This window comes from Aquarana catesbeiana, linkage group LG03 (assembly GCF_042186555.1).
Source record: "Aquarana catesbeiana isolate 2022-GZ linkage group LG03, ASM4218655v1, whole genome shotgun sequence".
Classification (NCBI taxonomy): domain Eukaryota; kingdom Metazoa; phylum Chordata; class Amphibia; order Anura; family Ranidae; genus Aquarana; species Aquarana catesbeiana.
In genome coordinates, this window is record NC_133326.1 from 31,433,903 (window position 1) to 31,448,659 (window position 14,757).

Here is a 14,757-nt window from a genome sequence, read left to right on the forward strand (position 1 = left end):
ATGTGAGACAGTTTTCAGGCGCTTTACAGGTGATATTTCTAGCACTAAAACGCCTGAAAACCGCCTCGGTGTGAAAGGGGTCTTAAGATCACGATTCTCATGGTGTAACATCATCTTTCACATTATGAAAAAATAATTGGGCTAACTTTACTGTTTAGTTTTTAAAAAAAATTATAAAAATGTATTTTTTCCCAAAATATTGCGATTGAAAGACCGTTGCACAAATACAGTGTAACATAATAAAATATTGCCACAACCGCCATTTTATTCTCTAGGGTCTCTGCTAAAAAATATTATATATATATATATATATATATATATATATATATATATATATATATATATATATATATATATATATATATATATATATATATATAAAAACATACTATAGCTGCCTCGGAGGGGACAGGGAGGGGGGCGGGATGAGCGCCGTCTGATTACATACAGTGAGAATCTCCTGTTTACTTGGCCTCTGTAATAGGAAGTCCCGTCTCCTGGGCCGCCATTGGACCACTGTTCTGTCTATCATAGGAGATTCTCACTGTATGTAATCTGTCGGTGCTCGTTCCGCCCCCCTCCCTACCCCTATAGGATGCAGATGGGCATCGATCAGGCTGCATTGATGGCAACGGTGAGGCTGCAGATGGACACTGAGCCTTATTTTGCTTCAAAGTTCCTTATTTAAAATTTAAGGTTTTTTTTCCTGAAACTTCCCTCTTAAAATGAATGTGCATGTTATATGCCGATAAATACGGTATATTTTTTTTTTTTCTTACCTTTTTTGAAGTACAAAGGTGTACATCCGTCCCAACCTCATCGTGGCAGGGTACGTAATTTCCTCTTCTGCCTCGAGCCCGAAGGCTCCACTGCCTGTTTCCCTTAGTTGCATTGGCCGTGCCTGCACCCGAGCCCATGGACGAATCGACTTCGGGGGACCGACATCACAGGATCCCTGGACAGGTAAGTGTCCTTTTTAAAAGTCAGCAGCTACAGAATTTGTAGCTGCTGACTTTTAAAGAAAAAAAGGTTTCTGAGGCTTTGTTCACACTATCGCCGCATGTGGCTCCCAGCAGGGGTCCGGTGTTTTCTGGTTCACAGTTTTCAGACCAAATTTTTGTCTGAATTCAGACCTGAAATGGACCAAAAGGCGCACAGAGCTCCTGTGCAAATTCGCACCAGAGCCGCAGTGGAGATATGTGAACCGGCTCCATAGAGAGCCCGTCAAAACCTCCTGCTATTGTGAATTGGATGCAGTGAACCCTCATCCAATTCGCAGTGGTATGAACCCGGCCTTAAAGTGGTTCTAAAGGCAGAGGGTTTTTTATCTTAAAGTGTCCAGCCTAACACTAAAATCGCTGCCTCTACAGACATCCACGATCTAACACTAACCTATCTAGCCCTGTAAAGAAGAAATCGCTATACATACCTTTTTTTTTAAGCCGCCCCGGTCCGGTTTCCAACGGTGGAAGCTCTGCAGAGGACATGGCCCACAACAGCTGTGAATGAATGGGAAGTGGCGTCACCCATAGACTTGCTATGGGGCTTCAATTGTCCGGCTGTGTACCCTGCACCTGCCTCCACAGCAAAGGCGCTGCTGACGACTCAGCGTGGTGATTGGCTGAGACAACGCAGTGGGCGCCATTGGCACCCGCTGCTGCCAATCAAAGTCAATGAGCCAATGAGGAGAGAGAGGGAGTAGGGCCGAGCCAAGGCTCCATGTCTGAATGGATACATGGAGCTGCAGCTCGCCTGCCCCCATAGCTTGCTGTGGGGGCACTCAACAGGAGGGAGGGGCCAGAGGGGCTGCTCTGTGCAAAACCAACTGCACAGAGCAGGTAAGTATAACATGTTTGTTATTTTTAACCAAAAAATACTTTAGTATCACTTTAAGCCCTGTACACATGGGCCGAATGCTGGGCGACATCAGCCAGTTCAATAAAAACCAGCCAACATTTGGACTGTGTGTATGGTAGTCATCTTCTGTCGGACGAGTATGCTTGAAAACCAGCAGTCAATCAGCGCTGATTGGACTGTTCTGGCGGATGGACCGCCCCCCTGTTTGAACACAACAGCTCAGCAGGGGAGATCACGTACGCAATGCCAGGACAAGGTCATCTAGCGCCCTGGGCGAACATGCCAAACTGCACCCCCCCAAAAAATAAAAAAACACAGAGGTGATCAAATACCACCAAAAGAAAGCATTATTTGGGGGGGGGGGGACTATTTTGTTTGGGTGCAGCGCCGCACACCCACGCAATTGTCAGTTAAAGTAACGCAGTGCCGTATCGCAAAAAATAGCCTGGTCAGGAAGGGGGGGGTAAAACCTTCCGGGCTGAAGTGGTTAGCATATACAAGAGCTGGGTTTCCTAGAAAAGGTTGCTCATTTCCATATGTCATGCAGTAAGTAGTGGGTACAATGATCTAGGGCCGAAACAACTAATCGATTTATCGACAACTAATCGATTATCGGGCTAACTAATCGGGCAGTAACATAATGGGGTTAAAAAAAATAAAAATTGGCCCTTTATAGTACAAAAAGAGCAAATAATCACTACTGTAAATATTACTTTCACTGTTCCACAGTAAAAAAAATGAACCCCTTACAGTAGTGATTATTTGCTCTTTTTGTACTATAAAGCGCTAATTTTAGTTTTTTTACCCCGATTTATGTTACTAAACATCTTAGACCTGGTTCACATCTATGTGTTTTTTGGTGCTTTTTGCAGAAACGCACTACAGTTTATTTAACATGGTTTCCTATGGGAAACGTTCACATCTATGCTTTTTTTCAGCTGCTGCGTATTTGGAAAGGGTCATGGACTTTTTTCAACACAAAACGGTGCTTTTTTGGTTCAATAGACTTCAATGGAGAAGCTGAAGTAAAGCATGTGATGTGTTTTTTAATCTGCCCAACAACAAATTGGCCCAAAAAAAAAAAAAAGCATAAAAAAAAAAAAAAAAAAAGCAAAAAACGCGAATCGCAGCAAAATCACATGTGCAAAAATCAAAACGCACTGCAGAAACAGATTAAAAACAAACTGCATAGGTGTGTACCGAGCGTTATGCTGGCCGCACAGATCAATTTTCAGACAAGAATATTCATATGAAAAATGTTTTTACATTCACTGAATGAAAGAATTTCGTTTGAAAATGTCACTTGCTTTTAACATTCTGTTTTAAAATGAATGTAATTTCTGAATGAAAACCACATACACTGTCTAAAAATTCTTTTCACCAAGAAGTTTTCTATTTCCAAATTTTCCCGTCACTGTGGTTGAAAATGAACGTCTCTAATAGTTTATACAGTACTATATCCTCTCTAATAGTATATACAGTTCATCCCCTCAGTATATACAGTATATCTCCTCTAATAGTATATACAGTATATCTCCTCTAATGGTATATACAGTATATCTCCTCTAATAGTATATACAGTATATCTCCTCTAATAGTATATACAGTATATCTCCTCTAATAGTATATACAGTATATCCCCTCTAATGGTATATACAGTATATCTCTCCTCTAATGGTATATACAGTATATCTCCCCTCTAATGGTATATACAGTATATCTCTTCTGTCTGTTATTCTCAGAGAAGATTTGAGATTTTGCTCCCTAACCTTATAGTTGGTTATTTATATTTATCACTGCATATAGAGATATTTAAGAATAAATTGCCTTTTTTTAAACTGTGCATATTAACTAAATTATACGCCACACTTTAAGGTTATTAACCGATTAATTGAAACAATAACCGGCTAACTAATCGATTATGAAAATAATCGTTAGTTGCAGCCCTACTGAATGATCATGTCTGTTAACTTTTGTTGGGCGTACATTTCCCGTTAGCGGAAGAAGAACATGAATCTATCGGCAAATAGGTTTTCCGGTGTTCCTGATAAAAATCTTGGAAACTTGACATCCTCTGCCGTATTCTTGGTCTGCAGAGATGGATGGAGCTAATGAACAGATTGTCACGAACAGGACAATATTTAATCCGTTGCCCAAGGGAACATTTTTATATGGCTGATTTACATATGCTGTGTGACTACTTAATGCTGGTTTTAAGAGCATTTGATTTTGCCTAAATGGTCTGGCATTTTTATGACCTAATTTACACAAGACGGAGATACCGAGCCCCCCCCCGGTGCAGGAGCGTTAACTACATCCTTCCTGTGTGCTGGGACCGATCAGCCTGCCCACAATCCTGGTCAATCCCGGAGATTTATTAGATCTGTCCACAATTATGTGAACTTTTTCAAAAATAGAGAACAATTTCTCTTCTGGAAAACTTGCTGCTTTTGGTTATTGGAGAAACCTGACAGCTAGGATTTTTTTTTTTTTTTTTTTTTTTTTTACATTTACAACAACTAGTACATTTTTAGAAATGTTTATGGCAAGAAAATGCTTACACCTAATTTTACCACAAAATACTGGTAAAACTTATTGACTCGAGTATAAGCCTAGGGTGGGAAATGTAGAAGCTACTGGGTAAACTGTGCCCATCTGCAGCCTCACTGTGCCCATCTGCAGCCTCACTGTGCCCATCTGCAGCCTCACTGTGCCCATTTGCAGCCTCACTGTGCCCATTTGCAGCCTCACTGTGTTCATTTGCAGCCTCACTGTGCCCATTTGCTTTCAGCCTCACTGTGCCCATTTGCTTTCAGCCTCACTGTGCCCATTTGCTTTCAGCCTCACTGTGCCCATTTGCTTTCAGCCTCACTGTGCCCATTTGCTTTCAGCCTCACTGTGCCCATTTGCTTTCAGCCTCACTGTGCCCATTTGCTTTCAGCCTCACTGTGCCCATTTGCTTTCAGCCTCACTGTGCCCATTTGCTTTCAGCCTCACTGTGCCCATTTGCTTGCAGCCTCACTGTGCCCATTTGCTTGCAGCCTCACTGTGCCCATTTGCTTGCAGCCTCACTGTGCCCATTTGCAGCCTCACTGTGCCCATTTGCAGCCTCACTGTGCCCATTTGCAGCCTCACGGTCCCCATTTGCAGCCTCACGGTCCCCATTTGCAGCCTCACGGTCCCCATTTGCAGCCTCACCTTCCCCATTTGCAGCCTCACCTTCCCCATTTGCAGCCTCACTGTTCCCATCTGCAGCCTCGTTGTGCCCAGACCAGTGATAGAAGGAACACTGATACAGTTTCCCAGCATTGTATCAGTGTTCCGTCTATCACGGACGAGATATATAATATATATATATATATATATTCTTTTTTTTTCCCCACAAATAGAGCTTTCTTTTGGTGGTACTTGATCGCCTCTGCATTTTTTTTTTTTTTGTGCTATAAACAATATAAAGACCAATTTTGACAAAAAATATATATTTTTTACTTTCTGCTATAAAACTGATCCATTAAAAAAATTGAAAAAAAAAATTGAATTTCTTCATAAATTTAGGCCAATATGTATTCTACTACATATTTTTGGAGGAAAAAAAATCCCAATATGCGTATATTGATTGGTTTGCACAAAAGTTATAGCTAGAGCTGCATGATTCTGGCTAAAATGAGAATCATGATTTTTTTTTTGCTTAGAATAAAGATCACATTTCTCTCATGATTATTGCGGCATAACATCATCTTTCACATTATACAAAAGAATTGGGCTAACTTTACTGTTTTTAGTTTTTTAAATTTATTAAAGTGTATTTTTTCAAAAAATATTGTGTTTGAAAGACCACAGCGCAATTACATGTGTGACATAAAATATTGCAACAACCACCATTTTGTTCTCTAGGGTCTCTGCTAAAAAAAAAAATATATATAATGTTTGGGGGTTCTAAGTTTTCTAGCAGAAAATACCGATTTTAATTTGTAAGCAACAAGTGTCAGAAAAAAGTTTAGTCGTAAAAGTGGTTTAGCTGCCCTCATCTACAGACAGAAGTTCATTCCTTTGATCTAAAATAACCAAATGTTACAATATTTCCCTTAATCTCGCCTGAGCAATGTTGTGATAAACTTGGCAGGCTTTTTCTGCACTGAATCGTGGAAATGCTGTGTTAAGATGGGGGGGGGGTTTGAATCGAGATCGCGATTCTTTAATCATACAGGTATAGTTATAGCATCTACAAACTATGCAATATTTTTATTTATTTATTTTTCTTACTAGTAATGGCGACGATTAGTGGTAAAGCTTTTCAGCCACTAGTTGGCGCTTTTATTCCCCGCTAGCAGCCAAATAAAGGGTTAAAAGCGCCCACAAATTGCAGCTGCCGAAGCACTTTGCAGGTACTTCGGCAGCAGCGCCCATTGATTTGAATGGCAGGGGCAGTGGAGGAGCCGTGTATTCACCGCTCCCGCACCGCCCAAAAGATGCTGCTTGCAGGACTTTTTTCTAACGTCCTGCAAGCGCACTGCCCCAGTGTATGAAAGCACTTGGGATCTCACACTGGGGCTGCAGAGGAGGCGTTTTTCAGGCGCTATTTTTAGCCCAAAAGCGCCTGAAAAATTCCCCAACGTGAAAGGGGTCTAACTGACACTTTTTGGGGACCAGTGACATTGATGGTGTCAGTGGGAGGAACAGTGCCCCATTGTTGGTGTCAGTTGGAGGAATGGTGGCCCATTGTTGGTGTCAGTTGGAGGAATGGTGGCCCATTGTTGGTGTCAGTTGGAGGAATGGTGGCCCATGGTTGGTGTCAGTTGGAGGAATGGTGGCCCATTGTTGGTGTCAGTTGGAGGAATGGTGGCCCATTGTTGGTGTCAGTTGGAGGAATGGTGGCCCATTGTTGGTGTCAGTTGGAGGAATGGTGGCCCATTGTTGGTGTCAGTTGGAGGAATGGTGGCCCATTGTTGGTGTCAGTTGGAGGAATGGTGGCCCATTGTTGGTATCAGTGGATAGAATTATGACCCATTGTTGGTGTCAGTGGGGGGAATTGTGCCCTTTTGATGGTGTCAGTGGGAGGAATTGTGCCCTTTTGATGGTGTCAGTGGGAGGAATAGTGCCCCATTGTTGGTGTCAGGGAGAGGGATTATGTACCATTGAACGGAATAGTGCCCCAAGGGCTGGATGAAGACCAGCAAAAGGCCGCAGTTTGGAGATTGCTGCTCTAGAAGCTGGAAATCACTCTAGTGGACAACGTTACTCCAGTGATCGTCACTCTGCACGGATGCCATTCAGAGAATGCTTTGCATTTTCACAATGAATGCAATGTGTTTATTGATTGGACAAAGTGAAGAGTTCAGGCGGTGACATCACGCTCTCCATTTTGTCTAGTCGGAGAATGTTTTCCATTAATCGAGAAAATGCAATGCATTCTCTGAATGGTGCCCGTGCCCAATGGCTGACCTCCTGTGTTCACAATGAAGCAGGTCAGCCGCTTCAGGACAGGAACTGGAAACCAGTGGAGGTCATTGAAGTAGCGGTGTCCACTACAGTGATTTCTAGCTTCTTGGGGGATCTCGCAGGTCTGGTATATGCATAATTACATTGGTCCAAGCTGGACCAATCCATACCTTGAATTCTTCCCTACATAGGGAGGCAGAGCGAAACCTTCATACATTTTCACAGCACTTACCAATCCATACCTGGAATTCTTTTTTTAATGTGTGTATGAGGCACTTGCAATGCCAGTCTCTCTATACATAGTCCTCAAGGGACTGATCAAAAGATCAAACATGATACGTTTTAGGGCTCATTTACACTTGCTCCGATTTTTACACATTAAAGCACCTACAACTTCAACATGCTTTTTTTGCTGCTTCAGTGATGCTTTTTTGAAGCTTTAATGAAGCTTGACAAATGCCCTTTGTGTGTTTATTTGTTCTAAAGGGGCCCAGTAGAACCCCAGTTCAGTAGCACCTCCACTCAGTAGATCCTCAGCTCATTAAACCCTCATTCAGCAGATCCCCTGCTCAGTAGTACCCCTATCTTTGAAGAACCCCCGCTCAGTAATAACCCCCAGCTCGGCTGACCCCCCCCCACTCAGTAGTAACCACCAGCTCTGCTGATCCTCTGGTTTGCTGATCCTTCTCTCTCTCTCTCTGGTTCCTGCTCACCTCCTGCTATATGTTCCCACACTGCTCATCATGTGTGACATCTGCTAGTCACTCCTTCTCTGGTCCCCAAGCTGATCCTCTGCTTACTTACCAACTATATAAGTCTTGGCCATACATGGTTGAATTTGGAAAGAATTTTCTTTTGAAAATCAGAAAATTTGTGTGTTTTGTGATCCGATGGTGCCACCATTTGATTTCGAAATTCGACCAACCAAGCCTTAATTTTCACCTTATGTTGCTACAGAAAATAATTTTCATGGTTGGGAATCTTCTTTTCTTTCCGGGAATTTTATTTTCTTGCACATGCGCATTTCTTTTTCGATTTTACATTTCTTGCACGATTCTCCCATCATTGATTAGAAAATCGTTTGTTTTTCAAAAAATTTCCGACATGTCCGATTACTCAAATTCGATGGCCGCACGAAAATCGGCTGTTGCCGAGCCCACTTATGGTGCGAAATACTAACGAAAATTCTAATGCCGTGTACACACGGGCAGACTTCTCGACTGGACTGGTCCGACGGACCGAATCCGGCGGACAATCCGACCGTGTGTGGGCTCCATCGGACCTGCAGCGGACCTTTTCGGTCAAAAATCTGACGGACTATAGATGTGGAACATGTTTCAAATTTGTCCGACGGACTCGAATCTGGTAGAAAAACCCGCTCCTCTGTATGCTAGTCTGGACGAAAACCCACGCTAGGGCAGCTATTGGCTACTGGCTATCAACTTCCTTATTTTAGTCGTACACCATCACGTACGAATCCGTCGGACTTTGGTGTGATCGTGTGTAGGCGAGTCCGTTCCTTCAAAAGTCAGTCGGAAAGTCCGTTGGACCAGTCCGGTCGAAAAGTCTGCCTGTGTGTACGCGGCATCAGATAAGATTTTCGAAAGAAATTTTTTTTGAAATTCGACCCAGAACCACCTCTACTAGTATATTGACAACTTCCCAATCTAGGACAGCCTATTGTGAGAATTTCTCTAAACTGCTCAATGCTACATAGAACATTTCCCTACAAGGGGAAGCAGTGTCAAACCTTCATACATTGCCATAGCACTTACCAATCCATACCTGGAATTCTTTTTTAATGTGTATATGAGGCACTTGCAATGCCAGTCTCTCTGTCCAAATGTCCATAAGGGACCAGTCAAAAGATTAAACACCGGAAAAGTTCATTGTTAGAGATTCTGGGACACACCTTCATCCTGTTTTGGATTCCTGATGACACGGCTTGTGAAATCCAGTCATCACTATTTAGTGACTCTCGTTTTCGTTATTTATTTGCCCCTGATTTTTGCTGTTGCCTTATCAGACCTTTTGATTTCACATTTCTCTTTCCTAAAATTGTCATTTTTATTTGATAATTAATGAATAAATTGCCTTTAAGTTTAAGACAATGGGACATTCTTGTCATTTCTTCGTAAAGACTTCACTGTCTGCATTTTCTAAATGAGGAAGGGGCTGGATGTCTTCCTAAAATGTAACAGTCTGTCTAAATTTAGGTTTTTGCAGACTAGTAAAAATCATTTTTGTATACAAGATTTGCCAGCTTTATAAATTTACTAAAATGGGAATTCATATTTTCACATCCAACTGCAATTGCAGATGATAATGTTAAAATTCTAAAGTCCTATCATACTTTTTTTGATTTGATTTATTTTATTTGGTTTTCAAACAGGTTTTCCAGTAAAGGTGTATATAGGGCAGGGGTCTCAAACTGGCGGCCCTTCAGTTGTTGCAAAACTACAAGTCCCATCGTGTCTCTGCCTGTGGGAATCATGCTTGTAACTGTCAGCTTTGCAGTGCCTTGAAATGCCTCATGGGACTTGTAGTTTCGCAACAGCTGGAAGGCCGCCAGTTTGAGACCCCTGATATAGGACATGACTGTATTAACAATTCCAAAATGAAACAGCAGTATGCCTTAATAGGGCCATTTATTAAGAAATCGCACCCTAACAGGGTTGGCAGGCATTGACATTGATGTTAATCAGATGGGTGAAAAAGCAGTAGGCTTCTACAGTTACAAATAGTTGTTTAATTGTCTTGTCTGTAGAGTTGCACCAATACCGGAAATTTATCGGCAAGTACCGATACCTTCGGTCAAGTACTCACCGATACCGAGTACTGATACTTTGCGGTACAATTTGCATCAATACAACAAAAATTGGCGCAAATCAGACTGCAAAGAATTGCGTGTGATTTGATCAGGAATGCGGTGCGATTTCTGTCCAAATCACATGTGATTTCTCCCACTGCACTGTTTAGAAAGGGAAAAGCGCCAACTAGTGGGCAGTTTATTAAAAATGTTAGAACTCACAGTACATATCTGGCCAAATGCAAGATTTGCTTAGGTGTCCCGGTGTTCTGACATATAGTGTCCTCCTATCAGATAGTGTCCGGCCCGTACTGCGCAGGCGCAGCGCCTGCGCAGTACGGAGCAGCAGGAGATGCCGAAAATGTCCGAAGTTGATCAGCTGACCATCAGCTGTACACGGCGCTCGGGCACCTGTTAGCGATGGCTGTGTAAGAGGGCCCCTCGCGGGCTCGCTTCGCTCGCCACGCTTCGGGCACGGCCTCGCTGCGCTCGGCAACTATTTATTCTAACTCTATGTCCACTTGGATAGTAGGGAATGATCCTGGACATAGGGTAAGAATAAATGCGCAGGCGCCATGTACAGCTGACGATCAGCTGTTGAACTTCGGAGACTTTCGGCGTCTCGTTTGTCCTCCGTACTGCACCTGCGCAGTACAGGGCGGACACTTCTGGATAGGGTACTGTATTCGACAAGACACCGGTCCTGCCGATGATGGCAAATCACGGCCGCTGGAGGAGATGAAGAGGCGGTCCACCCCCAAGCTGACAACACTTCCACCCTATGCCCACGGGATCCCGGAACTTCGTGGGTATAGGGCGGAAGTGATGTCAGCTTGGGGGGAGGACCGCCTCTACAAGTCCTCCAGCCCTGTGAGCACCTCCAGCGGCCGTGATTTGCCATCATCGGCGGGGTTGGGACACCTATGCAGGTTTTGCATTTGGCCAGATATGTAGTGCGAGTTCTAACATTTTTAATAAACTGCCCACTAGATGGCACTTTTATCTTTCTATACTCACACAAAGGAGCAGTGGGGGAAAATTGCATGCGATTCGGACAGGAAACACACCACATTGCTTTTCAAATTGCATGTGATTCTTTGCAGTGCAATTTGCACCCATTCATTATGTATTGATGCAAATCGCACTGCAAAGTATCAGTTTTGGTATCGGGAGCATTTGCATGAGTGCTGATACTCGTGCAAATGCTTGGCATCGGTGCATCCCTACTTGCCTGGGTGTAAAAAAACGAGGGGTTCTGTGTAAGTGAGTATAACAAGCTGTCAACTAGAGTTGAGGTACCTGGGGCTGTCAGATTGTGGCACCTCTGAGAAGGGCAGCAAGCTGATCCAACCACTGTTCGAGATTCAACCAGTTAGAGAGTTAAAGTGGAAGTTCACCTTTTTATCAGCAGCAGTATATAGCAGTCTTGTGACTCCTATCAATGTCTGGTTAAAGCTTGTAGGAGAAGTTTTCATTTTCCCCTGATTGTCCTATGAGGCTTTATGATCCCATTCTGTCTGGACAGTGCTGATTGACCCAGTGCTGATCACATGCACCCTAGAGTTGCCACCTCATCCCTTTAAACCCAAACGCATATTAATTACACAGATTCTGTGGCTAATTGAATGCAGGTAAGGCACTAAGTGAGTTTAATTATCACCTTAATCAGCCACAGAACCTGTGTAATTCATATGTGTTTGGGTTTAAAGGGATGAGGTGGCAACCCTAATGCACCCTCCCAATAAAAAAAAAAAAAAAAACTCTCTAGTAATACAAACCAAACTGAGCATGTGCAGAGTGCCTCCAAGGCTCTGTCCATCAGAGATGGATCCATCAGCAGATGGATTCATCAGCAGATGGATTGGGGCCAGTTGTGGATTTAGTAACACTTTTAAGTATTTATCCTAGTTGGATGCACTTAGCAAAGTGGGGAAATTTATCAAAAGACAATTGTCTACACACCATAGACTTGTAATTTCAGCTGTTTACTACTATACAAAAGCTAAACAATTAGTTGAGTATGTATTTGTTTACCAAGGGAGTTCATAATAAATCAGTTTATATTTTTTTTTATTTATTTATTGTTTTTAAGGTTGAACTGCATGGACTTGTGTCTTTTTTTCAACCTGACTAACTATGTAACTATGTAAGTTTTATAACATATGCTTTTGTATTTGCACTGTCTGAGCTTTTTACTTTATTTCTTCCCAGGTCTGGTAAAAGGATACGGAAAACTCGGAAATATGACATCATAACAACACCCGCTGAGCGCGTAGAAATGGCCCCTCTAAACGAGGACAATTTTGAAGATGAAGACTCAACAGTATTTGATGTGAAGTACAGATATAGGTAAAGTAAATAATTTCTATACGACTTCCTACTGTATAAATCTTAAGTGCAGCTAAAAAAAATAAAAACGGAAAAATCAGCACAAGGAACATAAAGAGGAGTTCCAGTCACCTATGAAAAAAATAAGTCCGCAGCTACAAAAACATTGCTGCTGATTTTTAAAAAACAGCTACTCACCTGTCCCACGATCCAGCGGTGTGCTCACCCGCTGTCTTCGGTCCCCGGTGCCGGCATCTTCACTATGGGCACCTGGCTGTGACAGCTTGTGGCTTCACACTGTGCATGCGGAAAGAGGGAAGCAGGTACCTGTCACCTGTCAAAATCGGGTATCTGTGGCCCCCCCCCCCCCCCCCCCCTCCGCTTTTCAAAAGTTCAAGAAGAGCGGGGAACGGAATCGTAAAGCTGGACTTCCCCTTTTGGGTGGAGCTCCACTTAACTTACAGTCAGTAGGATGTGTCCCTTGTGCTCGGGGTGGATTTGATTTAAATCACTAGTAAAAAAGCTTGATTTAAGTCATAATAAGCAACTGTCATCTCTGTCCCGCAGCGGCTCCTCCTCTGACCCGCTGTTGACTCACCGACAGTCTCATTCACTTTAATGGGACGGCTGGTGATGTGGCAGTGACACAAAAAGGTGAGGGACGTGGCGGCAGCAGGTGAGTGGATGCCCGCTAACAGGCGATACCATGATGGTTCTGAAATGACAGGTGCTCTTTAAACGTAAGCGCTTATTCTTGCTGGTAATTAAAATCTTTAATATTTGCAAACAAAATGGAGGTTTCCTATTTAGAATAATAAGCTATCAGGTTAGTAAAACAGAGATCTCAGAACCGATCCAGTCATACAGTTTGTAGTGTACATAGATTTGCAAAACAATGGGATAGAGCAGGGGTCTCAAACTGGCGGCCCTCCAGCTGTTGCAAAACTACTAAGTCCCATCATGCCTCTGCCTGTGGGAGTCATGCTTGTAAGTGTCAGCCTTGCAATGCCTCTTGGGACTTGTAGTTTCACAACAGCCAGTTTGAGACCCCTGGAATAAAGAAATATTCCTGAACTTTGTTTTATCTCATGGTTACTGTGAAATTGTGTGAATGCATCAATGCAGTGCATGTTATCTCAGCTTGCAGAGGTTGATAAAAATCAATGATTTTTTTATTTGAATCAGATTTTTTTTTTATTTTTATCAAATTTATTTTAATAAAATGCTTTTGGAGTAAAAATATATCTAAAGATAGTTTTCTACTTTTAATACAATAATAGTTTTGTTTATTCAGCATGAAGTGGAGCTTGGTTATGTAGCATGAGGCTGTATATTCTGCAATATTTACTTTTTTGGTAAACTCATCAATGAATCCAAGCTCTGGAAGCTCCTCAATATTGAATTCCTCAATACATGCAGTGTCAGATTTTTTAACGAGATCCTCATTGTTAAAGTTATGTTGAGAAAACCTAAAATGAGACCTGTCACACACAACAATATATTGATTGAGACCAGGCATCCAAAGCTGTCTGCCAGTGCTTTAACACCTACGTCCATTAATCCTAGGTCCCCTTCAAGGATAAAACAAACGCAAGAGGGCGCCTCCATCTCTGTGTAGCAATTTATTAAAAAAGAATAAAAGACAATAAAAATGCACGCACAAGTTAAAAGTGGATCACGGCTTGATATAAACCCATATAGACCTCTATAGGATCACCGTGAGGCTGCAGAGCTCAGCAGGCAAGTGGCTGGCTGGAGCAGAGTTCTTGGAGAAGTACAGCTGTCAGGCTTCAGGCTGGAATATAGGCAGCAGCGGCTCGTGGATGTTGTCAGATGATCGCGGCTCCAATCAGCACCTCTCTCAGTTGAGTGATAGTGACAGGAAGTGGAGGGGCGTGGCTACATGCTTCAGGGCAACAGGACCCACCCTTTATCAAGCCAGCCTGAAGCCTGACAGCTGTACTTCCACCAAGAACTTGGCTTCAGCCCACCGCTTGCCTGCTGAGCTCTTATGGTGATCCTATGAAGGTCTATATGGGTTTATATCAAGCTTCAGCCTGCCGCTTGCCTGCCTGAGCTCTCATGGTGATCCTATGAAGGTCTGTTTGGGTTTATATCAAGCTTCAGCCTGCCGCTTGCCAGCCGAGCTCTCATGGTGATCCTATGAAGGTCTGTTTGGGTTTATATCAAGCTTCAGCCTGCCGCTTGCCTGCCGAGCTCTCATGGTGATCCTATGAAGGTCTATTTAGGTTTATATCAAGCTTTAGCCTGCCGCTTGCCTGCTGAGCTCTCATGGTGATCCTATGAAGGTCTATATCGGTTTA

At 42.9% G+C, this 14,757-nt stretch overlaps 1 protein-coding gene across 1 annotated transcript in view; it reads left to right on the top strand.

Annotated features, from left to right (window-relative positions):
- FAM174B (family with sequence similarity 174 member B) overlaps positions 1 to 14,757 on the top strand; it is a 90,844-nt gene that overhangs the window by 45,408 nt on the left and 30,679 nt on the right. Inside the window, exon 2 of the mRNA XM_073618409.1 lies at positions 12,317 to 12,454. Within this exon, the coding sequence (XP_073474510.1) occupies positions 12,317 to 12,454 (138 nt within the window). The remainder of the gene's footprint in view (positions 1 to 12,316; positions 12,455 to 14,757) is intronic.